This window comes from Pleurodeles waltl, chromosome 8 (assembly GCF_031143425.1).
Source record: "Pleurodeles waltl isolate 20211129_DDA chromosome 8, aPleWal1.hap1.20221129, whole genome shotgun sequence".
NCBI classification, from domain to species: Eukaryota; Metazoa; Chordata; class Amphibia; order Caudata; family Salamandridae; genus Pleurodeles; species Pleurodeles waltl.
Genome location: NC_090447.1, coordinates 1355946533 through 1355972048, shown reverse-complemented (window position 1 = coordinate 1355972048; position 25516 = coordinate 1355946533). Strand labels below are relative to the sequence as shown.

Here is a 25516-nt window from a genome sequence, read left to right as displayed (position 1 = left end):
AATATGTCACCTCTGAATAGGCCTTTTAGCCTAAAAGGCAAGGTACATGGCCTTACATTGACTAGCACCTGAAAGCCATTTTAACTGTAGCAAGTCTGGCTTTTCCATAGAGAATCAATGGGATGCACTATTACATGTAATAATGCTATCTTTGGCTAGGAAACACCTAGAAAGTTCTTTCATGGACTCTTTGTAATATTTATTAAAAGCCAGATTCATTGATGGAGTTGGATTTCTAATAAATAGTAAAGAAAAGTTAATTTTAGAAAGTTACCTTCCCCCTGCCTAAAGCCTCTGAAGGCTAATTAGGATTTGCGGCTAGCTGCAACACTCTGAATGTGCAAGCCCTGAACGAGATGTGAAAACCGCTCCCAGAGCTGAAACAAAAGCCTGTGCGTGTGGAGGTTTCTGTTCTTCTGACAGGAAGACTATTTGGGAAGTGCCTAGGAGTTTAATTAACTTCAAAAGTCCTCCCCGTAAAATAACACCTGGACAGACCTCTTCTTAGTCCTCTCAATAAGGCATACTCTAATTGTAGTGGGGAGAAATCGGCCGAGGAACTAGTCTGAAGTGAACCACAGAGAAGGAGTTGCTCACTTCCCATGCCACACCTCTGTGGTGGCCACACAGGTTCTGCATGAGAGGAAAAGGATTTCACCATCTTGGATTTAGACAGAGAGGGATACTGTGGAATTGTTTGCAGCAGGGCACACAGTAAATTCAGCAAAGGTGTGCAGGGTAACCCCAGGGAACTTTTATCTTTACTAGTTAAAATGGAGCTAGGCGACAACCCTACCCATAAGCTGGTGCTAGACACAAATGTGGCATCCCCTGTACCATTCTCAGAACACTTGTTTGAGGCCTAAGAAGAGCCCCAAATGACTGGACCCACTCTCTCTTGTCCCCAGAACAAAGATATGAACTCAAGGGTCACAAGGTTGACCACCTGTGAAGTTACATCAAGACAACAGGGATCCCATTTAAAGTTGGATCTATCCTGGACTATGCTGTTAGCCTCTGCTGGAGTGAGTCCTGTCTTCAAGGGCTGTTACTGAGGTCCTGGAACAGTTGGCTGTGTTTGAGTGGACTTCTACTACCACCCCTGAAAACCTGAGCCTTAGAAACTTTTTGCCTGCAAAGACCTCCACAGGACTGGAACAAACCTGTCCAACTGATCAGACTGGGGTGGTTGCTGCTGGGCTAGACATTCGGGTTTTTATCACTTGGAACTTTTCCACACCAGTAAATCTGATTCAGCAAGACGTCATAGAGGTAGCCCACCTCGTTGAGCCCTCTTTAGCTATAGTCTTGTCCCACTATTAGAATCCGTTCTCCAAAAAGTGACTTAAGGTGCGACATCTTGACCAGGTGAAGGTGCCACAAGTATTAGACAGGTGAGAGACCTTCTTTGGGCTAAAAATCAAAGTTCTCCTGCTCTCACGTTTCTTGCTAAAAACCAACAGCTTCACCTGAAGTTTGTCCAACAGCTATACAACCTTGTGGGGCCCTCCTTGGCCAATGCCTGCTGCCTGGCTCACTAAAGATTCTGGGCTTCCAGTTTTGAGATATAAAGTCCTGATTTAAAACTCGGCGGACAGGTTACTCCATCACCGTTGTGAAGGATATCCCGTACACTGAAATCTAAATCCCATAAGACATTGTTGTGATGAAGTAACCCATCTGCCGAAGCCCTAAGTCAAAAGGTAAAACTTCCAACTGGGATGAATCTGGGTTTGCCATCCAATCTAGCCTAAAATCACACCGAGGTCCCGGCCTGGTCTGGCGCTTAATGCTTTTTGACACTATTTTTATTTTAATATTTAAACATTCATATCTCTGGTTTTCTAAATTTGATTGTTTTTGTTTTGGTGTCATTTTATTTATTAGGATGTACTCCATTCTAATAAACTAGTTTGGGATTTTTTTTGTGTTGTGTTTTGACTTTTTACTGTTTGGCTACTGTATGCATACTTTGCGCAATACCTCCGAGTTAAGCCTTTTTTTTTACAAAATATGTTCATGTTCTTGGTTATCCTAATCACGGAGCATTCTGAACTATATGTTGTATTCTCTAGTCCCCCACAGCCATTCCTTGCTTTCCCTTTCATTGAATAGGAGGCAGATGTCTTTCAGTATCTATTCCTGTGTATAAAAGCATTAAAAAGAAAATACTCAAGCACCAACCTTACACTATCAATGTGCAAACGGCATGCCAAATATAACCTCCTGATAATATCCAAGAGAGTGTTCATACAACAGTTGTACTTTACAAAGCATAAAGGAGACCTCTTACTCTGTAGTCTGGTGAGGAATCATGAGAAAAGAAAATAGCTTCATCTCAAGAATGCCTTTCAACTTATGCTAGTCTACTCACTTTCCAATTAGTCTTGAGTGTGTTAGAAATATCTAGGTCCGGAAACTGGTGCTCAGTAAAGGAGGGGCAGTAGCCACTAAAACACTCTCAAATCAGAACAAAAGGTCCCACAATGTAGGGTAAGAGATGCATGCACTGTGAAGAAATAATCAAACGTCAAGAGGATGAAAGTGGAGCTTCTTTATTGGCACATGTTTGTCCATTTTTTAACAAGTATAAAATAGAATATACATATTCCAGCATCAGTCTAACAGGAAGCATTAAAATGCTTCTTGCCATGTAAAAAGCTGCACCTCAGAAGATATGTCACCTAAATAGTTGAAGAATAAAGCCCCCTATGACAGAAATAATAGTGCTACACACATTATGTGAGGTCAAGGGTCTATCCTTCCATAGATAACGCAGATTGTAGAAGATTAAGGGATGGTGAAAGAAAGAGGTTGTCATGCGCATTACCTCCGAGTTAAGCCTTTTTTTTTTACAAAATATGTACATGTTCTTGGTTATCTTAATCACGGAGCATTCTGAACTATATGTTGTATTCTCTAGTCCCCCACAGCCATTCCTTCCTTTCCCTTTCATTGATTAGGAGGCAGATGTCTTTCAGAATCTATTCCTGTGTATAAAAGCATTAAAAAGAAAATACTCAAGCACCAACCTTACACTATCAATGTGCAAACGGCATGCCAAATATAACCTTCTGATAATATCCAAGAGAGTGTTCATACAACAGTTGTACTTTACAAAGCATAAAGGAGACCTCTTACTCTGTAGTCTGGTGAGGAATCATGAGAAAAGAAAATAGCTTCATCTTAAGAATGCCTTTCAACTTATGCTAGTCTACTCACTTTCCAATTAGTCTTGAGTGTGTTAGAAATATCTAGGTCCAGAAACTGGTGCTCAGTAAAGGAGGGGCAGTAGCCACTAAAACACTCTCAAATCAGAACAAAAGGTCCCACAATGTAGGGCAAGAGATGCATGCACTGTGAAGGAATAATCAAACGTCAAGAGGATGAAAGTGGAGCTTCTTTATTGGCACATGTTTGTCCATTTTTTAACAAGTATAAAATAGAATATACATATTCCAGCATCAGTCTAACAGGAAGCATTCAAATGCTTCTTGCCATGTACACCTCCAGGGAAAAAGCTGCACCTCAGAAGATATGTCACCTAAATAGTTGAAGAATAAAGCCCACTATGACAGAAATAATAGTGCTACACACATTATGTGAGGTCAAGTGTCTATCCTTCCATAGATAACGCAGACTGTAGAAGATTAAGGGATGGTGAAAGAAAGAGGTTGTCATGCTCCCTAACTGCCCCAGGCTACCTGAAGTTGAAATGGGGATACCGAGCCACAGACATTCACTGCAGCATGTTAGGTTCATACACAGTGGTAACATGTTGCATTCTTGACTTTGAAAATGTACAGCAGTGCATCTCACAAATCCACTATGGCTCTAGCAGTTCAATATTCGTGTCTAGATTTGGGCTGAATAGGCTACTTAACGATATGGACTAAATAGGCTACTTAAATCCAATCACCCTCAATCTGGTGGAAGCAACAGGTGGAAGCTACTACATTCACCTGCACTTTCTAAAGAGCTCTTTGTCCAACCAGAATCAAAGGTTTTTAATCTTTATCACAGGGCACAGTGTGTGGCCCATTTGATAACACCAAATGGTGAACCTGAAAAGACTGTACTGTCCATGAATTTACACCTCTGTAAAACTGGGGCTAAACCTTATCAAATTTTAACTCATCCATGCTTGATTCACTACGTGCTAGGGATGGAGGGAATGATTTTGTTGAAAATGGTGGAAAGTCCTAAATATGTCCTCTAGCTCATTAAAGAAACCTCTTAGTGACAGATACAGGGTGTGGAATTATCAAACACTACAGTTGGCTTCTCCAGGTCAGTTTTACCTTATTATGAGTGACCAGGTCATGCTTTTCCAGGAGAGGCCGTTGATAAGGATCCAGGAAATCCAGTTAGGCTTGCAGGAATCTGTGGTGGAGGATTTTTAAAGGTCTGAAGTGATGGTAAAGGTTGTATATTTCCATGACTGGAAATGGTGCTTCTCCATTCTGTTAATGGGCCCTTAAAACATTTGCAAATTTCTTGGTATGTACAACCTCACTATTCACAAAGCTAGACAATACTTGCAGACATGTCATAATCAATGTTTTCTAGACTTTGGATTCTTCAAATTGAGCAGGTATCTTCCCACAAGTGACTCTATGACCAAGCTCCAGCACACTACATGGCCAGTGGGTGGCAATAGTTTTTCAGCTCCTCCTTTACCCAAGTAATCATAGGGCAATGAGTATGCAGCATCTTGTCTAAAATGAGCTTTCCTGAATTTCTCTCAGACTGGTCTCTTGTGAACTCTACTGCTACAGCCAAGTTCGGCACTAAAAACACTCTATTAATTTGGCACCAAAAACACTCTGTTAAGTTGGCTAGAAAGCAAGGAAATTATAGGCAGGTTCAGGCTATGATAGACTCTACAAGGATATGAGGCACAACATAGTAACATATAACTAAAGGCTTCAGTACTACTGGTATAATTTCAAGCTACCCAGGCATCAATATTGTGCTTTCTCCATTCAACCCCACCCCTTTTTTATAAGTGTGACATGTCTAAAACCTGGAGATTAGCTGTGAGATGTCCACACAATTCACTTGCTTTCATTTTCAAAATTACAAATGTTTTTACATTGATATAGGAACCTTGGTTCTCCCCTCTCGCTTACATGAAAAGAATAGTTATTTCTCACTTAGGACAAGTTAAGAGCCCACTCACTTGGACTCAATAGAGACCTCTAAGAGCAGTAATTATACTACCAGCACCAATTGGTACCTTGGTGGATTAATCTAGACGTATTAATGTCGTTATAAAGATGCAAAAGTTAATTACTAACAATATTATATATTATTCATATTTTCCAAGTTAAAACTGCTCTAGTTGCTAGGATATGGATTAGACTTGCTGACTAAAGTAAAGTTCTACATTAAAACATTACAAAAATAATAATTTATAAACAGGATTTAACCAAATTATTCCGATCCAGGAGATTTGGATATAAATTCATGCTGCCTTCCAAAAATGTTGTAGAGACTTTATAATACACTTTATTTAGTTTTAGACGTTTGACAACATATTAGCATGCATGCTTTGTGTCGCCTTTGTGAATATTAGAATATGAGACAGACAGGCAACACACATGAACTGAAATAAACAACAGCTGTGACATGCATTAAGCCTCTCTTTTATGACAAGTGTAGTTTGCACCAGAATGAGATTGGTTCAGTAATGCAGATACACATGAGAGCTGAGACATGTACAGTCATCTGCAGGAGTGTCTCCTGTATTCTGAATGAGGTAGTCATAATAGTATTGTTCTGTAGTTAGACCCTGATTAGAAGTTGTGTAGAGTAGGATGGGGTATTTATCAAATGCGGTAATTATCATTACCTAGGGACAAAGTATTTATTGCATGTAGTAAATGAATATCAGACATTAAAATGTGGGGCTTTACTCCACATGCATTTACTTTGTGTGCTTTACAATGTATTGACCTTTACAATGCATTGTATTACCCCACAGCACTTTACAATGCATGCCTTTACCCAGGATTGTAATATCATATATATAATATATATATATATATATATATATATATATATATATATACCAAAGGTTACACACACATTATATTTAGGAAATAGAAATAAAAAGACATAGAAATTTACTAAAAAAAACAAAGGTTACAGGAACGTTATAGTTAGGTTCTTAATTTAGTTCTACAAATCCTTAGAAATTCAGCAGTTATAGTTAGAGTTATTTGAAGTAAGTATAACTGGTGCCCTAAGGTAACTTTAACTCGCGCCCCCATGCACAGTTTTGATTTGTTAATTTGACTGCTAATGCTTCACTTATATTTTTTCAATGATGTTATAAAAGTTGTCATGATTGCTTTAATATCTGGGGTAATTAGGCAGTGCATGGTGAGGGTGTAAGTTATAGTTACCTTAAGGCATGAGTTATAGTTACTTGAAATAACTCTAACTCTAACTGCTGAATTTCCAGTCATATACTGAAATATATTTTTCTTTGTGAATCTGTGTGTATATATAGTTGTATATCTAGATATATATTTTAATTTTAATATGCCAGAACTATCCTGAAAATAACCTGCATTATTCACAAAGCCCTGCACACAAATACCCCAATATCTCTGGCTGAGTAACTGACCATCTCAGGGGGTCAATGCTCCCTTCAGAAGCACCAATAACATCCTACTTGAAAAACCTCATGAAAAGGAAAAGAACTCTCAACACACTCCTTCTCAGGATGCACCCTTTTATCAGAATTTTCCCTCTCTTGAAGTGTTAAAAACAGAGAATAAAAGGATACGCTTTCAATAATTTGTCCTCTATCAAAATGATGAAAAATTTAGATTGAATATGTAAAGCACTCTGACACCTCTTTCCGGGTAGCAGTCCCCACATATTAAACCTGCAAATAAATAAATACATGTAATGCACAATAAAATCATGAAGTATAGGTTGCATACCTTTGTAAATACCTCTTATCACAACATTTCAACTTGGAAATGGGACATAACATGCAGAATCGGTGTTTATCACATGAAGTTTGCATGCATTGCTGTTCTCTCAGCCCCTCCTCCACTGAATTTCACATGGTTTATCCTGTCGACATCTGACAGGACAAAACAGCAAGGGTGTGATAATAATCAAACAACCCAAAACTCAGATCCATGTGCAAGCTTTTTTCACTGAGGTTGGAAGTTAGCCCTGAACATGAAATTAGTGTGTTAGACATTTAGGGGGTTATTACAACTTTGGAGGAGGTGTTAATCCGTCCCAAATGTGACGGATATACCAGCAGCCGTATTACGAGTTCCATAGGATATAATGGACTCGTAATACGGCTGGTGGTATATCCGTCACTTTACCGTCACTTTTGGGACAGATTAACACCTCCTCCAAAGTTGTAATAACCCCCTTATTCTTCCATTTCTATTTAAAGTATTCTGTTGAAGACCTAGACCCTTTACGGATAATGTAACCCTTATGCATTATTATGTCACATAGCTGTGTAATACGTAGGATTCTGTAATCCCTGTATAATCTCCTGTATCTAATTTTATGTCAAGACCGAAGGCTCCTATTCTGCTTTCTAATCTTGCTTTTATTTCTATAGCAGCAGTCAAGAACGTAAAACTACAACTGTCAAAAGGCTCAGCTACATGCTAGCCAACGAGAGAAAAACAACGATCATCATAACCATTAATAAACTAGCTAAATGTATAAGATTCTGCTTGACTGTGAACTGCCCTCTTTTCTTGCTGCTCGCAGTCATGATAAGTACCATTCTGTGTTTTATACTTTATTCATATAAATATGTAGTATTATTTCCTTTGAAATGCATAATATGGTTGCTTAATCACTATTCTACTGGTACCATTTTAGAGTTTCTCGTGCCCTTTGTTTCCTCTTCCTTCCACCACGTGCTCTTTGCGCTCTCAGCTTCTGTTTTTTCACTGCCATATTAACGCTGGCTTCGCAGTGTCACACTTGTTTACTGAATCTTGTTTGCCACTTTGGAGCCCTATTCACTTGCTCTGCATTGTTTTCTTGGAGAACATGGCCTATTAATAGCCTCCTCCCCCTCTGGCTATATTGGGAGAAGCGTTGGAGATTTCTCTGCACACCTGTGAAGCTCAGTTTCACCATCAAGAGGTGCAGCTTATTTCCCCACCTTCTTTTCGTTCACCTGTCTACTGTGGGCAAGTGCACACCCCCGGGTGTGTTTACCTATAATTTCTACTCCCCTTCAAGTTTCTTCCTGGAATTTAACCCTTTCTTCATATTTCTCTGTATTATCTGCATACAACATGGAAATTGACAGCTCCCCGTTATTACACGAAATGGATGATGATGGGGAAGCATTAAAAATTATTTGAATAATTTTAGTCACTCTTATATTGAGCAGGCCATTGCGGTTTCCACGGTGTCCAAAAACATAGAAAATTCTAGAAAACGTATGAGGTCACAGACTTTAATGGCCCATTCTGTGGGGAAAGCAGAAAACGAAAAGCTCTATCACTGCCTTCTACAAGTCCCTACATCTAATGTTGATTCGACATGTTTGACTAGTGAGGTTCCCTCACACCCGAATTAGGATAACGCTCCTCCCAGACCACCTTCAAAGAAGGAGAATTCCTTAGCCAACACTAAGCCAAAACAAAGAACATTCAGGATGCTCTCAAAAAATGTATTATTTCAGATATATTAGACATTGATGATGACATTGGGGATGCAGATAATGATGCCGACAATATGGGTTTTGATGATCCTTTCTTTTCCCTTCCTCCTAAAAAATGTAAGGTTGATCCCTTTCTAGCCAAGACCATTCAGGATGCTGAAGGAACTCCTATGTTTGATCCCTCCCTTATCAGACACCCTAATTCTATTGAATGGTTTCCTGCTTCCCATGTAGGGGATTATGGCCCTCATTACGAGTCTGGAGGTTGCATGACCACCAGATTCGGGGTGGCGGTCCCACCGCCAACAGGCTAGTGGTGGGACCACCACATTATAACCGTGGGGGAGCTGCCATGGTTGGACCACCGAAACCGCCAGGCTGCCGGCTTGTGGCATCCTGGTGGTCCCAGTGATTTTCCTCAGTCACGCTCACCAACTTAATGTTGGTGAGCACGAATGAGGAAAAAACTCCACTCCGCAGAGTTTTTTGGAACTCTGCATACTAAGTGGAGTGGGAAAAACTCCCACAAACTTCACGAGCGGAGCAGAGTTCACCACCCCACCCACCCCTAGTAGTGACTGACCTCAGAGATCTTGGCATCAGAATGATAATTTACTTAGATAACATCTTGCTTATGAGTCAAGATATTCAAATTCTTTGATCCCATCTTTTCCTTACATGTTCTCTTCTCACAGACCTGGGTTTTCTTGTCAAAGCAGAAAAGTCAAATATGGTCCCCACTTAGCAAATTAAATTTCTAAGTTTTCTAGTAAACTCTTCAAGCACTACTTTACATCTGCCTCAAACAAAAGTAAAAACAATCAAAAGAGAGATCCTCCATTTTCTTCTTAATTCCCAAATTTCTCTCAGATCTCAAGGAAGAATAGTAGGCCTTCTAACCTCTTCCATTCAACAATTTTCTGGGGTCCTCTTCATTATCAAGCCCTTCAACAACTCAAACTTCACCACCTACACAAGGGTTTAGCTTATTCCGACCCTGTCAACATCGATCTGGAATCTTGCCTAGAACTTCAATGGTGGATAGATCATTTAGACACCTGGAATGGCAAGACTATCTTTGCATCAGCCCCCGTTCTTGTATTAGCATCATATTCAAGTTGGACAGGATTTGAAGCACATTGTGGTACAACCTCGACTGGGGGTACATGGTCTCTCGAGGAGTCCAAATTGCATATCAACTGCTTAGAGACCCTTGAAGGCTCCTTTGCAATCAAAAGCCTGGCAAAAGACAAAATCCAATGTTCCATTCTTCTTTGTATGGACAACATCTCTGCAGTATGTTACATAAATCTTCTGGATGGCATCAAACCCAAGCCTCTTGCAGAACTGGCAAAAAGCTTTTGGGTGTTCTGTCTTCTCAACAAGATTTGGAATTTTTACAAGAAAATCTAAATTTGATTGCGGATTGGCACTCCTGTCATTTGAGAGGCTTCATCGATTGGAAACTTCATCCCTCCATCTTCCAATCTCTTTCCCAAAAGTGCGGCCCTTTCAACACATATCTGTTCGCTTCTTGACTCAATTCCCAACTCTTTTCATTCTTCAGTTGGCATCCAGATCTTCTAACCTCGACTTTCCTGTTGTTCTTTCAACCTTTCCTAACCTTCTCCTAGATTGTCTGGGTAATCCCTAAAATCTATTGCTCAAAATTTCCCTTACTCTCTCCACTTTGAAAATAGGGGGTCTGCCCAGTGTTCCCCCAGTCTTTCGTCGCAAGCTTCAGAATTCATTAGTAAAGCCTGGGCTCCAGGAACAATTAAAGCCTAAAAGTCAGCTTGGTCTTTATGGTCTAACTGGTGTCTGGGAAAACATCTCAATCCCTTTTCAGCAGATATAATTTATATTGTTCATTTTCTGGCTGTGGAAACTAGTGCAGGTAAGTCTTACAGAACCATAAAACTTCACAGATCATCTATTTCTTCAAATCATTTACACAGTAACTGCAAACCAGTTGGAGTGCATCCTCTTGTCTCTCGTGTTTTTAAAAGGAGAACACATTTGTAAATCTCCTCTTACAAAATATACAAAACTGTTGGAACTCTCACTCTTAAAATGCTTGCTGCAAAACTTACCATGTTATTATGTTTGATCCCAATCAAACGTTAATCAGATGTCAAAGCTTTAGATATCTCTTCTCGCCAATATACCTCCAATGGAGTAATGTTTACTGTTAATAAATGCACAAAAACTAACCTACACTCAGTATTCTACCCTTATTTTCCAGATCATCCCAAGCTCTGTGTTGGACAGTGCCTCAAAGTGTATGAACAACAGACCTTTGATCTAAGATTATCCTCTGTTTCCCAAATACTTATTTCCTTTTGCAAACCCCACCTTCCTTTATCTTCAACCACTCTGGCTCATTGGGTCAGAAGGTCATGTCCTTAGCAGGTATCATTTGGGGCTCATTCCTCCAGGGGTGCCATGACCTCTAAAGCCTTTTGGGCAGGCTCCAGCCTTGAGGACATTCTGAGATCAGTTGACTCGTCTAACAACAAAGTGTTCAAGGTGTTTTATTGCAAACTTGTTCACACTGCAGCTTCTGTAGTGATTAACATGGTTTATTAAACAGGCATAATAGGAGCACCCGGCCTTGACATAAAATATAGATTATTCTAATATATTATGAGGGAAAGTCCTAATTTTATTAAAGACACAGAAGTGAGTATTATCTCATCTCAACACATATTAATTAGTGTTTGCTTTCCTTCCCTAACAGTGGTTCCAGCGAGTCCATTTACTTCCAGTTAAAGACTTGGTGGATCTCTTGACCTCTCCGGCTGTATCTTCTGCAATTTCAAAAGGACGAATTGTTCCAGTTTCTTCAGATTCTTCACCAAGTTTCCCTTTCTTTAACTTTTGCCAGGAACTTTTCACCCTAACTCTGGCCTTTTCTATAGTTGCACCAATTTTTCCTTTATTTTCTGGTTCTATTTGATATCTCGCATAAGAAAAGGGTGCTGTTTACAGTCAAGCAGGACCATATATATTCAGCTGGTTTATGATTGGTTATGATGATCATTGTTTTTCTCTAATTAGCTAGCATGTAGCTGAGCGTTTTAGGAATTGTAGTTTTATGTTCTTGACTGCTGCTAGGGAAATAAAAGCAAGATTAGAAAGCATAATACTCACCTCTGTGTCTTTAATAAAATTAAGACTTTCTGTCATAATTTATTAGGAATATCTACATTTATTTATTATAGGCGATTTGTGACACACCCAGATACCAATTATAAAGAAAAGACTCAGAACTCAATTGTAATAAGTTGTTGTAATTGAGTTCTGATGTCACAATGCCTACAGTCAGAGCCAGCGGCGAAGGTGAAAGGCAGGTCAGTTGTTTCAAGCAACAATGAAACCTTGCTCTTCTTTCTTATGCTCTATTTTCTAGCTTTCAGTGACAAAAAAAAAAACTTCTTGTGTTGAACAACAACAAATATCTATCAGGTATTTCATATGTTTAATTTTGCACTATCCATTTGTAGGAGGCTGGCCTGGTTTGTAGTGGGTACCTTTGGTACTTACACCTCATACCAGGTCCAGTTATCCCTTATTAGTGAAATGGAATTGTTTTCTAGCAGCTTAGGCTGATAGAGGTAGCTGTAGCAGAGCAGCTTAGGCTGAACTAGGAGACATGCAAAGCTCCTGCAATACCACTATAGTTACACAGGACTTATACACAAGTAAAGACAATACTCACTGTTACCAAAAATAAAGGTAGTTTATTTTAGTGACACAAGGCCAAAAATATCTTAGAGACAATACTCCTTCTGGAGGCAAGTATTATACACAATATATACACTAGGCACCAAAATAAGGTAAGTAATTAGACATAGGATAGTGCAAACAATAGGAAATGCTATAGAATGTAATAGGAGAAAATAGGTCTAGGGGCAACACAAACCATATACTAAGAAAGTGGAATGTGAATCACGAATTCCCCCATAAACAAGTGTAGTGTGTAGAGAATCGCCGTGAGAGTAAGAATACCACAAAGGTGAATAAAATACCCTACCCCAGAGCCCAGGAAAGTAGGAGTAAGGTACTGCAAGTTTCCTTAGGACACACTACAAGTCATGATTAGAGTTATTGCAAGAACCAAGCAAGACTGCAAACAACAAACTGTGGATTCCTGGACCTGAACACCAGTTAGGAGAGGAGACCAAGTCCAGAAGTCACAGAAGAGTCCAGGAAGGACAGGAGCCCCAAATGCACCAAGGGAAGATGGCTGTGGGTTCTTGTGTGATGCAACGGATGTCCAATGTGGAGATATTGGATGCAGGCGAGTTTTGGTGCTGGATTCGTCAAACAGGCCTTGGTTTAAGCAATGTCGCAGATTGTGTCAAAGTGGCACTGCCTGGACCCAGGAGGGACCTGGGGGCCTCAACTCAGACTGAGGAGGCAGAGGGGGCTCCCAACACTGGAGGGAACCCACACATGACCAGGCAGCACCCACGGAGGTCCCAGGACACGGGGACAAAGAAGGTGCAAATTGCGATTGTTGCAGCACTACAAAAGAAGGTCCCACGCCACCGGAGGAAAACTCAGCGAGTTGAGCATCGCAGGATAGAGTGCTGGGGACCTGGGCCAGACTGTGCATGAAGGATTCTTGCAAATAGTGCACAGAGGCCTTAGGAGGTGAAGATGATGCAGTGCACCGGGGTACTGTCGAAAATGGGGAAGGCAAGCTCTTACCTCCTCCTAATTTGGACAGCAGGACCTTAGGACAGTCTGTGTTGAATGGGTCCACCACTTGTGTTCCAAGGAGCACACTCGTCGCCAGGAGAGGAGTCCAAGAGAACCAGTCGTCGTCTTAGAAGGTGCCTTCTGGAGTGGGGAAGTGACTCCGTCACTCCGCTGGAGATTTCTTTGGTCCTTCTGGTACAGGGTGAATGAATACAGTGAGTCCCTAGAGAGTGTACACTGTGGAAACTGTTGCGGTTGCTGGCTGGAGCTGAAGTTGCAGAGGAAATGTAGCCCTTCTGGATAATTTGTTGCTGTTACAGAGGTTTCTGGAGCAGTCTGCGGTCGATCTGAGGTCAGAAGATGAAGTAGTAGTTGCAAAGGATTCCTGATGGAAACTTGCAAGCAGAATCTGAAGAGAAACTCACAGGAGAGACCCTAAATAGCCCTGAGAGGGGGATTGGCTACCTTATCAGGTATGGACCTATCAGGATGGGTCTCTGACATCACCTGCTGGCACTGGCCAATCAGTGGCCTCCAGAGTGTCCCCACACCTTGGAAAACAAGATGGCTGAAGTCTGGGACACACTGGAGGAGCTCTGGACAGGGGAGTGGTCACTCCCCTTTCCTTTGTCCAGTTTCATGCCAGAGCAGGGAATAGGGGTCTCTGAACTGGTGTAGACTGGATTATGCAAGGAGGGCACCAGCTGTGCCCTTCAAAGCATTTCCTGAGGCTCTTGGAGGCTACCCCTCCCAAGCCTGTAACACCTATTTCCAAAGGGAGAGGGTTTAACACCCTCCTCCCAAAGGAAATGCTGTGTTTTGCCTTCCTAGGACTGAGCTGCTCAGACTCCAGGAGGGCAGAACCCTGTCTGTGAGGTGGCAGCAGCTGTAGCTGCAGTGCAAGTCTCAAAGAGCTGGACTGGCAGTACTGGGGGTCCATGGTGGAGCCCCCAGGATGCATGGAATTGGCTCCCCAAAACCAGGTTTGGAATGGGGGGATAATTCCATGATCTTAGACACCTTACATGTCCATATTCAGGGTTACCATTGTGAAGCTACATATAGGTATTGACCTATATGTAGTGCACGCGTGTAATGGTGTCCCCACACTCACAAAGTCCGGGGAATGGGCCCTGGACTGCGTGGGGGCACCTTTGCTAGTGCAAGGGTGCCCTCACACTTAGTAACTATGCACCTAGCCTTCAGTAAATGAAGGTTACTTAAGTTCAGTGAAAATGGCTGTGAAATAGTGTGTGCACTATTTCACGCAGGCTGCAGTGGCAGTCCTGTGAAAAAGTTTGTCTGAGCTCCTTATGGGTGGCAAAAGAATTGCTGCAGCCCATAAGGATCTCCTGGAATCCCAATGCCCTGGGTACCTAGGTACCATATACTAGGGACTTATAAGCGGGGTCCAGTGTGCCAATTGAAATTGGTAAATTAAGTCACAAGCCTATAGTGACAAATTTAAAAGCAGAGACAACATAAGCACTGGACGTTCTGGTTAGCAGAGCCTCAGTGACACAGTTAAGCACTACTCACAACACACACATTAGGCCACAAACTATGAGCACTGGGGTCCTGACCTGCAGGATCCCAGTGAGACAGGCAAAAACATACTGACATACAGGTCAAAATGGGGGTAACATGCCAAGAAAGATGGTACTTTCCTTCAACATTCTATTTTTATTCTTTGTGTTTGTAAACATGCTCTCTTTTTCCTATGGAGCCCTACACGCCCAGGTTTCAGGGAATTTGTGGGAAAGATGATGGTTTGTTGCATAGAAGGACTGGGTGTTCTGCAATAAATTCATTCAAAATATTCAGAACATTCCAACAAAAGAGTACTTCACATGCAAGCAGATCTACAAAAAGCCTTTCTTTTCCAATATGAAGGGCAAAGGAGGTTACGCAAATAATCCTCTTTACAAGAAATAAAGTTGTTCGTTTACTTCTGATTTTGGTGTATCAAAATAGACGACCATTGACTTTCATTACTTTTTCAGCGAAGTGCAGAGAATACCTTTGTTTTTACATACATTAAAACTGGACATATTGTTTACTGTCCGGTGACACAAAAAAGTGACTAATCATAAAAGTCATAAAATATCACCCATCCCTTTAGTGCACAGATACGGGCAGTGAGCGAATGATGCATGTGAACCACAATGGCCTTCACAGCCACGTCAGAAAGTCACCAGTGAATTTACAATGTGCAGTGCTATAGTTACTGATTGTTAGTAGTCCCTGCCCTTCATCTCACAGGAAGTGGTAATCCCTGTTCGGGCACGAAGAAGGATTTGCACAAGATTCATGATTTAAAATAAATTAAATGACCTCATGTCATCAGTACAAAACTTTCACTAGGTGAACTGTGGTTCCAAATTATCAATATTTATGAGTTTTTCAGCACACAATGACATACCATTTGGTAGTATACTATTACGAGGTACGCACCTCAGAAATAGGTGATAATACTGGTTTCCAAAATATTGAGGTCAATAAAGTTGATCAAGAATGACATAAACTCTAGAATATTAAGTCCTAGTATATCTTCAATTTGCGCATACATAGAGAAGCATATTTGTAGTATTCTTAGCTCCACGTTTATTTACCCTTGGTGAAAGGTTCGTAATCTATGTTGTTCTTTCAAAGTAACTGCAGGTTGACACTTTGTAATATCCCACCAGGTCTGCAGTATCACTAATTACTGGGTGTCTTACTACCTTCACAAAAGACGGAACACTGGGACTAGGGGCCTCTACCATGCTGCAGACCTGAACAAGGCCAGCTTTGGTGCTGCTGGCGGCCTGTGCGACAGTCTTTTTTGGCGCCCGCCACCTGATGACCACCTCCTCGGATTCCCTCACTACCACCATGTAAATGTGCCCCTCATCTCTCCATAGCCCCATTTTCACATATGTTTGTTTTAAAGAGTTGTAAAGGTTGGCTTTACTAATCTACTCATCTATCCACATAAAATATATTTCTGTTCTTTGCAGCAGGCATATTAACCCTCTGCCCTACTTTATGTGGAGTCAAAACTGCCACTGGACAAAAATCCCATCTCTCTCCCTAGCAGGAACATTAATCACAAGAGGTATCTTGACATTTTAATTGCTTCCTGAAGGTTGGACGCACAAGGAACTTTTCAGCAGGTGCTTTTAAATGGCAAGTTTCTAAGTTATTGCTAAACACAGCCAAACCCCCCCCCCCCCGAGGTCAGCGCCTTCCAATTGAGGTCAGCACCCGATGCAGCCGCAACACTTGCACCGCCCTAAACACTGCCAGGGACCCGAAGAGAAACTGCACCTTAAGAACCCAAACAAAGGAGGAAATACAAATGATTGGTAAAGAATGACAAAATCACAGGCAGTTACACTACATAGTGCTACAGGGCCTGATTCAAAATGGTATTTTCAACCATAAACGTATATTTACAGCCAAAAATGCTTCTAGTTATGTCTCCCACAAATTTACAGGAGGATTCCCGGCAAGCTTAAATGGATTTACTTCTGCAGATTTCTCCATCGTGAGTGTGAAGAAGTCTGCAGTAGTAAATCCCAAGCAAAATAGTGGAAAGTGGGAGTCACAAGTAGTGGTTTGCATTGTAAGTTTTGTGAACACCCACAAAAGTACATTTGCTGGCATTAGGAAACTCAAATCCAACCCCTTATTGTTGGAAATTGCCCTTCTGCAGGGTTATCCCCAGACTTTTTGCCTTCCTCCTTCTCTTTTTCTGACCTCATTTTTGCTGGTTTTTAGACTCTGCGCACTTTACCACTGCTAACCAGTGCTAAAGTGCATTTGCTCTCTCCCTTTAAACATGATAACTTTGGATCACACCAAATTGGTCTATTTGATTTACTTATAAGTCCCTAGTAGAGTGCACTATATGTGCCCAGAGCCTGTAGATTAAATGCTACTAGTGGGCCTGCAGCACTGGTTGTGCCACCCACTTTAGTAGCCCCTTTACCTTGTCTCAGGCCTGCCATTGCAAGGCCTGTGTGCAGTTTCACTGTCACTTCGACGTGGCATTTAAAAGTACTTGCCAAGCCTAAATCTTCCTGTTTTCTACATATAAGTCACCCCTAATGTGTGCCCTAGGTAACCCCTAGAGCAGGGTGCTGTGTGTGTAAAAGGCAGGACATGTACCTGTGTGGTTTACATGTCCTGTTAGTGTAAAACTCCTAAATTCGTTTTTACACTACTGTGAGGCCTGCTCCCTTCATAGGTTAGCATTGGGGCTGCCCTCATACATTGTTGAAGTGGTAGCTGCTGATCTGAAAGGAGTAGGAAGGTCATATTTAGTATGGCCAGAATGGTAATACAAAATCCTGCTGACTGGTGAAGTTGGATTTAATATTACTATTCTAGAAATGCCACTTTTAGAAAGTGAGCATTCCTCTGCACTTAAATCTTTCTGTGCCTTACAATCCACGTCTGGATGGGTTTAGTTGACAGCTCCTTGTGCATTCACTCAGACACACCCCAAACACAGGGTACTCAGCCTCACTTCCATACATCTGCATTTTGAATGGGTCTTCCTGGGTTGGGAGGGTGGAGGGCCTGCTCTCACACAAAGGACTGCCACACCCCCTACTGGGACTCTGGCAGACAGGATTGAACTGAAAGGGGACCTGGTGCACTTCTTAGCCACTCTTTGAAGTCTCCCCCACTTCAAAGGCACATTTGGGTATAAAACGGGGCCTCTGCCCTACCACCTCAGACACTTCCTGGAGAAGAAACCTGAACCAGAACCTGCAACCTGGCTGCCTAAAGGACTCACCTGACTGCTTTCTACAAAGGACTGCTGCCTTGCTGTTGCCCTGCTGTCTTGCTGCTCTCTTGCTTTTGCTGCAGAAGTGCTCTCCAAGGGCTTGGACAAGGGGTAACCTGACTGCCAACCAAAGACCCCATTTCTAACACTTACGATCTTAGATATGGTCAGAAATGTATTCCGTTTAATGATTGCAGTAACTCACCTTCCAGGATGCAAAGGGGATCTCATCTTTCTGAGATTTGGTAGGGGCGTACTTTAAGGTATTTTTCCACAGACATAAATGGTTTCCCATGGAAAAAGGGAAAAACATAATGTGCATTTTCACAGATGTCTTTATTCCCCTGTATTTAAATGTACACTATATATACATTTTTACACAGGTCCAATAAGCGCCCGAAGGAGATGTCATTCCCAGTAAAATGTCTGAAAACCTGGCCAGGTTAGCAGCTGTACTACTGGAAATTATTGTGGACAACAAAAATCGCAAACGTTCAAACATACGTTTTACTCTTTTTTAGGACTCAGGCCCATAGTCATTAGAAGTTTTACCACTGCTGAGATGGACGGATTGTGATACTTAAAGAAAAGGCCAGAGGTGTACGGAAATTACCGATATTATCAGCCTGGAATGTCTCTCTGCTGGCCAGTCCCCGAGTGAACCGAAGAGGTCAGATTGTTACGGGGGATCCCGTTCTGGGGGCTCCCTCTCCTGCAGCTGCTACACCGCCCTCGCTGTGTGCCCGGAATGATGGCTACGAGTGACAGGGGGTCTCTAAAATGTCTGAGCCTTGCGGCGTATGACTCCCTTGAGATGTGCATTGGGGGGTGGGTGGTCCTGGACATGAGTGTATGGACCGGGGAGGGGGTGGGCTCCCTGTAGCAGGGATGACCAAGACATAGATGTGTTTCTTCTCATCCTTTCTCTTAGGGATGTTGACCTCGCCCACAGCTGCTTCATTATGCTTTAAAAGATAATGTCTTCACTTCTAAGCCTGCCTGCTTACTTTATTGTTTCTTATAATTTTGTTCTGTGTGTTTTCTGCAGTTAAAAATCTTAATAAAATATTTACAAAAAAAAGTTTTACCTCTATTATGTTGTTACAGAGATTACATTTTATGCTGGACACTTTAACTGAATATAATAAAAACATACTTTCCAAGTGTCCTTAGATTTCGGGTGTGTTCTCTCCTTAAAATGTTCTGTCATACTATCGAACTTCGATTTTATTGTACTTTTTCTATTATGGACTAAATGTATTGTTTAATGAATGGATAACAAACATAGGTGAGTATAGCATACACACAAAGTACATTAAAATGAGAAATAAACAATAGAAATGCAAATACACGTGTTAGAAGTATTTACACCTCATCAGGACTGGACTGAGGAACCCTTAAAAAAATCTCAAACCAGACCCTCTCCCTCCGTCTCTTCGCCTCTCCCTTTCCATCCATCAATTCTCTCTCTCCTTCTCTCATCTGTCTTTTCTCCTTCTCAGATCGCCTACTCCCTACTCTTCCCCTCCTTCTCTCTCACTCTGTTCTAAAAACCAGCCTCCAAGCCACTGGGGAAATGCCCACTCATATAAAAGGCCTCTCCTGCCCTGCAACGCATGTTATGTTCCATAGCTTTGGTAAATATTTTCTTTTGCTTGTACTCAGTTTTTGATCATTTCCACCGGTTAAAGAAATAGTAACCTAGCAATACGTATACATATCGATATAAACCATTAAAAATAACAGACCTTGGCAAATACAACGTCGCTCTCTGGCACCCTGTCGGCCATGTTGGTTTCTCTGCCATTCCCTTCCTTTATTAGAGGAGCAGCAAATAAAAGAGAGGAGGATGCCAGGAGAACAGCGATGGACAGCTGCAGCGTCATTGTTACCTTCACGTTTACAAATGTTGGCCCTGTAGAAGCGGCTTAGAGCTGGTCTTTTTATAAGTCCTGACTTTCTTGTGCAATTAGAAACTTGATGATTCACCTGTGGCCAAAACTCGATGGTAACACAGCGAGAGAAGGAGGTCATAGAGATGAGTACATTCTAAGCTCTGGGAAGCCTCCTTAAATCTCATTCAAATCCAGACTTGAATTCATTATATTTTTAGATAAAGGAATTCAATCTTAAAGTGGATGACTTCAAATACCATACTAATATATTTTTTAACTGGAGACAAATGACTCCTTCAAACTTTAGACCTGCATTGTTGCCGTATGCGCCCGTGATCTTTTTCATCTCCTATCATACAGTTTGTACACAAATCAAAAACGTGCATGTTTAAGTATTAAACTTCGAATGAGATGAAGGAATGCGTTAACATCATTGGTCATAGTTCGAGCAATATTCTAATTTAGATCAACAAATAAGAACGGCGACAGTAGTGGCTTGATACGGATAATAAGGGCTGGTTTTAGGCGGTGGGACCTGTGCTGCTGCACCGGGTGCCAAGCTTGGGGAGCGCTGTATTTTGAAATATTTTATGGTTTTAATTTAAAATAAACCTGCAGCAGAGCTCTTTGTGTGTCTAGCAATTTTCAGGCAACAATAAAAACGCCAAGATAAGTGATTAATGTACCTGTTGTGGAGTGATCACATTTTGTCTAGTGGAAGTTTTGGCTCATAAAGTAGCCAGTAGATAATGTGTCTGCCACAAAGAACATGCACCATGCAGATCACAGAATTGTATTTCATGTAGATAGCTCAGTGGGTTACTGCTTTTGTCAGAGAGATCCTTTTGTATCTTGCAGTTAATCGGTTACAAACCTAGGAAAGAACTGGGAGCTATGAACTCTCGTCAAAGAGTGGCCTGAAAACTTCAAGGTATAGGTCACAACTTTATATTTTTTCCCTCAGTCTTTCATTATCCTAATATTGATAAAAAGTGTTCATATAGGTAGAAATAAATTCCTATTAGTAGAGCCAAACCAATATAGCCTTAGAACCCGCCGTAGTGGGCTCTACCGGCTATTAAAGGCCCACTCCCGAGTTAAATGCCCGAGCCGAAGGCGAGGGCATTTAACAAGGGAAAGGGCCTTTAATAGCCGGTAGAGCCCGCTATGGCGGGTTCTAAGGCTATTAGAACATTCTGCCACTCAGGGCAGAATGTTCTCTTAAAAAAAACAAATTGTTCACGGAGCCCGAGGGGATTAGAATCCCCTCGGGCTCCGTGAGGCTTTGTTCATAGCTGCTGCTGTGAACAAAGCCCATTAGAATGTTGGCGCTGCGGGCTTTTACCGGCCAGTAAAAGCCCGCAGCACTCCATTGTTTTCAATGGAGCTGCCAAATTCCAATGTTCTAATCACTGTTACATTTGAAATCCTGGACTTGCGCTTCTTCAGATGAAGCACTCTTTAAATAAATTGCTTAGCAGTATGTATGACGTGATTCGTACATCGTGTAGTCCTCTCTCTTTGTCTTAAGTAACATTTTCTATATACTGATTTCCACACATATGATTCACTGTATCTGTATAATGTGTGTGAGATGTAGAGTGCTCTGGCGCTCTACGCTAGTATGAGTAGCACTATAAAACAAATGAAATATGTCAGAAAGGAGCTAAGGTGTGATGGGGGCACTCATGGAGGGTGGTAGTGAGGGAATACATGGAGAAGGAGGTCACTGTTAAAGGTGGCCCGGCGGATAATGTCTGAGTTAAATACATCTCGTGCTCCATGACAGTGATTTCAAATTCGAATACAACTCAATGAAGATAAGTAAAAGGATGTGAGGGCAAAACTGTTTCTATAGTCTTTCAATTGTTGCCATTTCTCAATAAATACTGACATTGAGACCCAATGGTGGCTCAATCAGTCTTCAGACCTCAGACCATCCTTCCCCACCTGTGCCAGAACACTCACTCATGCTCACTCTCTGACTACAAGAATTAATCAACACAGATAAAGAAAAACTGTTGCAGAGATTGTGTTAAAACAGCCCACAAGCAAGCTATGTATTTTCTACCAATATTTTGAATAACAGTATAAAAAAGCTGAATTAAGCCTTGATGAAGAAACAAATTGTTGGCTGATGGGTTATGAAAATACTGTGCACTTTGGTTGTAATTGCCTTGAAACCTAAAACCTGTTACCATGTGATCAAAGTAAATTAGGTTAAATAAAACTAATCCTGAACATTTATATCTTTTGTTAACTGAAGAAAGATAAGCCAGTGCTCGGGATGCACACTTATTTCTCCTGTGCCTAAAATGGCAATTTTCCTTGCTTGCACCAGGGCCCATGGCATCCCTTCTACGTATGTCACTGAGACGAGCGCATCAATGCCCCCTTCTCTCATGTGCACAGAATCCCTTTCGTGCATGTGCCACAATCCTACACAGCTAGTCGAAGTGTACACAATCACGCAAAATTAAAAGATGGCTTTCAGCACCAATGTTTTCATAATAGAAAGCTACCTATCGCTGAGGTAGCATATTTGAGTAAGGAAGAGTTTTAATTATGAAGACTGCATGAATTTGAAAGATAGTCATTTAGATCAATTTTGATTGTAACTGGCAAGCCAAAACATAAACCTATCAAAATAAAATCAAATTCTACTGATTTTTAGTAAATTAATTAAATATGTAGTAATATCTGAGATAATAATTCCAGATTTTAAAACACAGTTTAAAGAGATGTTCTTTACTTTACTTTAAAATACCCTTACCTCTGATACAGGTTAAAAGGATGTAAGAGCTTTAATCGAAAAAGGACCATCCTCACAGTGCAATAGGTGCTCTATGGCATGCTGATAGTGAGTTTAATTTCATGTTGTTTCTTCCTTTTTTTTCTATTCTTCACAGCATACAGCACATACATCAAGAGAGGTAACATCAGTGCACATATTACACAAACAAGCATTATCACATCACAACTCATTAGATTATGCACCATAAAATACCTGTGAGAAAGAGTTTTATTAGCTGGGCTAGATTGGTGTCCACCACAACTAATAAAGTCAGTTATCTTGTTAGGCCTAGTCAAAGGTTTCAGTAATTCAAACCAGAGCTTAACCCCTGGTAGCTATGCACACATCAGACAACCTTAACTTAACAAAAATATGTAAAGCAATTAGGAGTACCAATAAAAAGCCAAAAACACAACAAGGTAAAAATCCTCTTCAGGTTTATACAAAGAGAGAACGATTTAATAATCAAAATGACACTGAAACAACAGAAATCCAATAAGGGAAACAGATATATGAATTTCCAAAGATTTTAAAGGAAAAAGCATAAAGAAAAAGATAAGTGCAAATGAGAGTCTATGGTGGTTGTGGACCGGGCCCAAGGTGCAATTTCAATCTGACTGCGATTGAGGTCAGGTCAGGTATACCAAGTGGATTGGTCCCAGTGAAAGTTTGAAAGTCAAAAAGTTTGAAGGATTTTATAAGTCTGACTGGTCTGGAGGAAAAGTTTTCAAAAGTTTCAAACGTTCTTATGGTTCCCAAATAGCCACAATAGTTTACTTCTAAGGGCCCTAGGTCCCCATTGGAAGCACTTAGAGACTAACAGGTTGTCAGGCAGAGGTCAATTGCAGGGCCCAGTCCACAGCCAGATGCTACTGGTCAGCTTGGCACTTGCAGCTTGTTGTGTCCCTGTAGCCGCACAGAAGGTCAGTCAATTCACCCTTAGAGTTTATGTCTTTGTCCTGGTTATAGACTGAAGCCTTCAGTTCTCCCCAAGTTATAGTTATTTCAAGTAACTATAACTTGTGCCCTAAAGTAACTATAACTCATGCTCCTGCCATGCACAGTGTTCTCATTTCAGATGTTGCAGTGATGTTATCAATGATGTCAGTGAAGATGACATAGGTGAGGCAATATGGGAAGTAATTAGCAGTGCATGGTAAGTGCATAACTCATAGTTACTTCAGGGCAGGATTTATAGTACTTGAGATAACTTTAATGGTGAATTTCAGTGGTTTTGATTGTTTAAAATTGTATATTTTAACTGACCTTTTCACCAAACTGTAACTTCCCTTACGCCTTTGTTTTTTCAATGAATTTCTAAGGGTTTTATTAAATCCAAAGTAAGATATTACTTCAATACCTAACCTTAACATAAGTTTAACCTTTACATTTTCAGGTAATTCTGTGTTTTTTTATTGTAAAGTCATTGCTGTGTGCAGTGTGGGGATGGCCGCAGGGCCTACACCCAACCCCTTACTGGTGCCCAACTTTCTGATATGCATTGCCTTTGGCTCTGTGTGGCATGGGGTTGGATGAAGGGCTTAGATCCCTGTGGGAACCCTACTCCTTAGCCCCCACAGGTGTGCGCACAGCCCTACCCCCCCCTTGGCCATGCACAGCAGGGGTTGAACCAAGGCCTGACCATGGGCCAGGCCCCATGTCCAACCACCTGTTTATGTCCAACCCCCTGCTGAACATGGCCATAGATCAATGTTACAATCATAAGGTCTGTGCAGTGATAATGTCTCTACTCCTCTTTTGCTGAACATATACACAAATTCTCAGTACTCATCAAATATCCCTTATGAAAGGTCATCTGAAGTGGTCATTACAAGATCAAAGAGTGTTGTACTGGAAGATTTTCCTGAAAAAACAATTCTGTTGATACTATGGGTGTGTAAAGAATAATACTTGAGAGGCCCTTTTGATAAAGTAATTTTAGAGTTGTAATCACAATGATCCCAATATTTTGATAAAAGCAGGGGCAGAAATAAGATCAATGATGCAGTAGCACAAGCCATTTTTTCAAAATAGTAGCAAATAATCAATTATCACTTCTTTCGTATATTTTTTTCAGTATTGCGATGAGTTTTACCATGCATTTCAACAATATTCATATATTATGTATCACACATGTCAATTTATACCTGTTATGTTAACAATATAATACACATTTAGACAATTATAATGTTAGTGTCATTGAAATTGATACTTTAGCACTGTATCCCAAATTTTTTTCACATTTTTGTATACATTTTGCCAACACGTTTAGGGATTTACTACTTTTGCTTCTTCATGGAAAACAACCTTATTCTTCAAGGTATTTAGACTCTCTTCTTTATTTTCCATATAGTTCTTTGCCCAAAAATAGCTTATTGCTTTGATAATATATTTTTATGAATTCTCAGCAAGTAGATTTTAAGCTGGCAGGCCTAGTACTTCTGAAAGTGTCTTGGAAAACATACTGAAATAAAAGCAAATCAGCAAGCTATTTTACAACATGGAACTTATTGTAGTCAATAACATGAGAGCTCAACCACAGATAAACGTGAATTTAGAACATTCCATGGGTCAAAGTATTGGAAAAATAGCTCCATTTGTAGTCTATTTGTTTGATCATAGTATATATTAGACAGACTGCAATCTTTATCAAAGTCTGATATGTTAGATAT

General features: G+C 40.9%; 1 protein-coding gene across 1 annotated transcript in view; it reads right to left on the bottom strand.

Annotated features, from left to right (window-relative positions):
• Nucleotides 1–20061, bottom strand: part of LOC138249226 (matrix metalloproteinase-20-like) — a 93113-nt gene extending 73052 nt beyond the window's left edge. Inside the window, exon 1 of the mRNA XM_069203202.1 lies at nt 19904–20061. Within this exon, the coding sequence (XP_069059303.1) occupies nt 19904–20041 (138 nt within the window). The 5' untranslated portion in view covers nt 20042–20061. The remainder of the gene's footprint in view (nt 1–19903) is intronic.
• Nucleotides 20062–25516: the final 5455 nt, after the last annotated feature.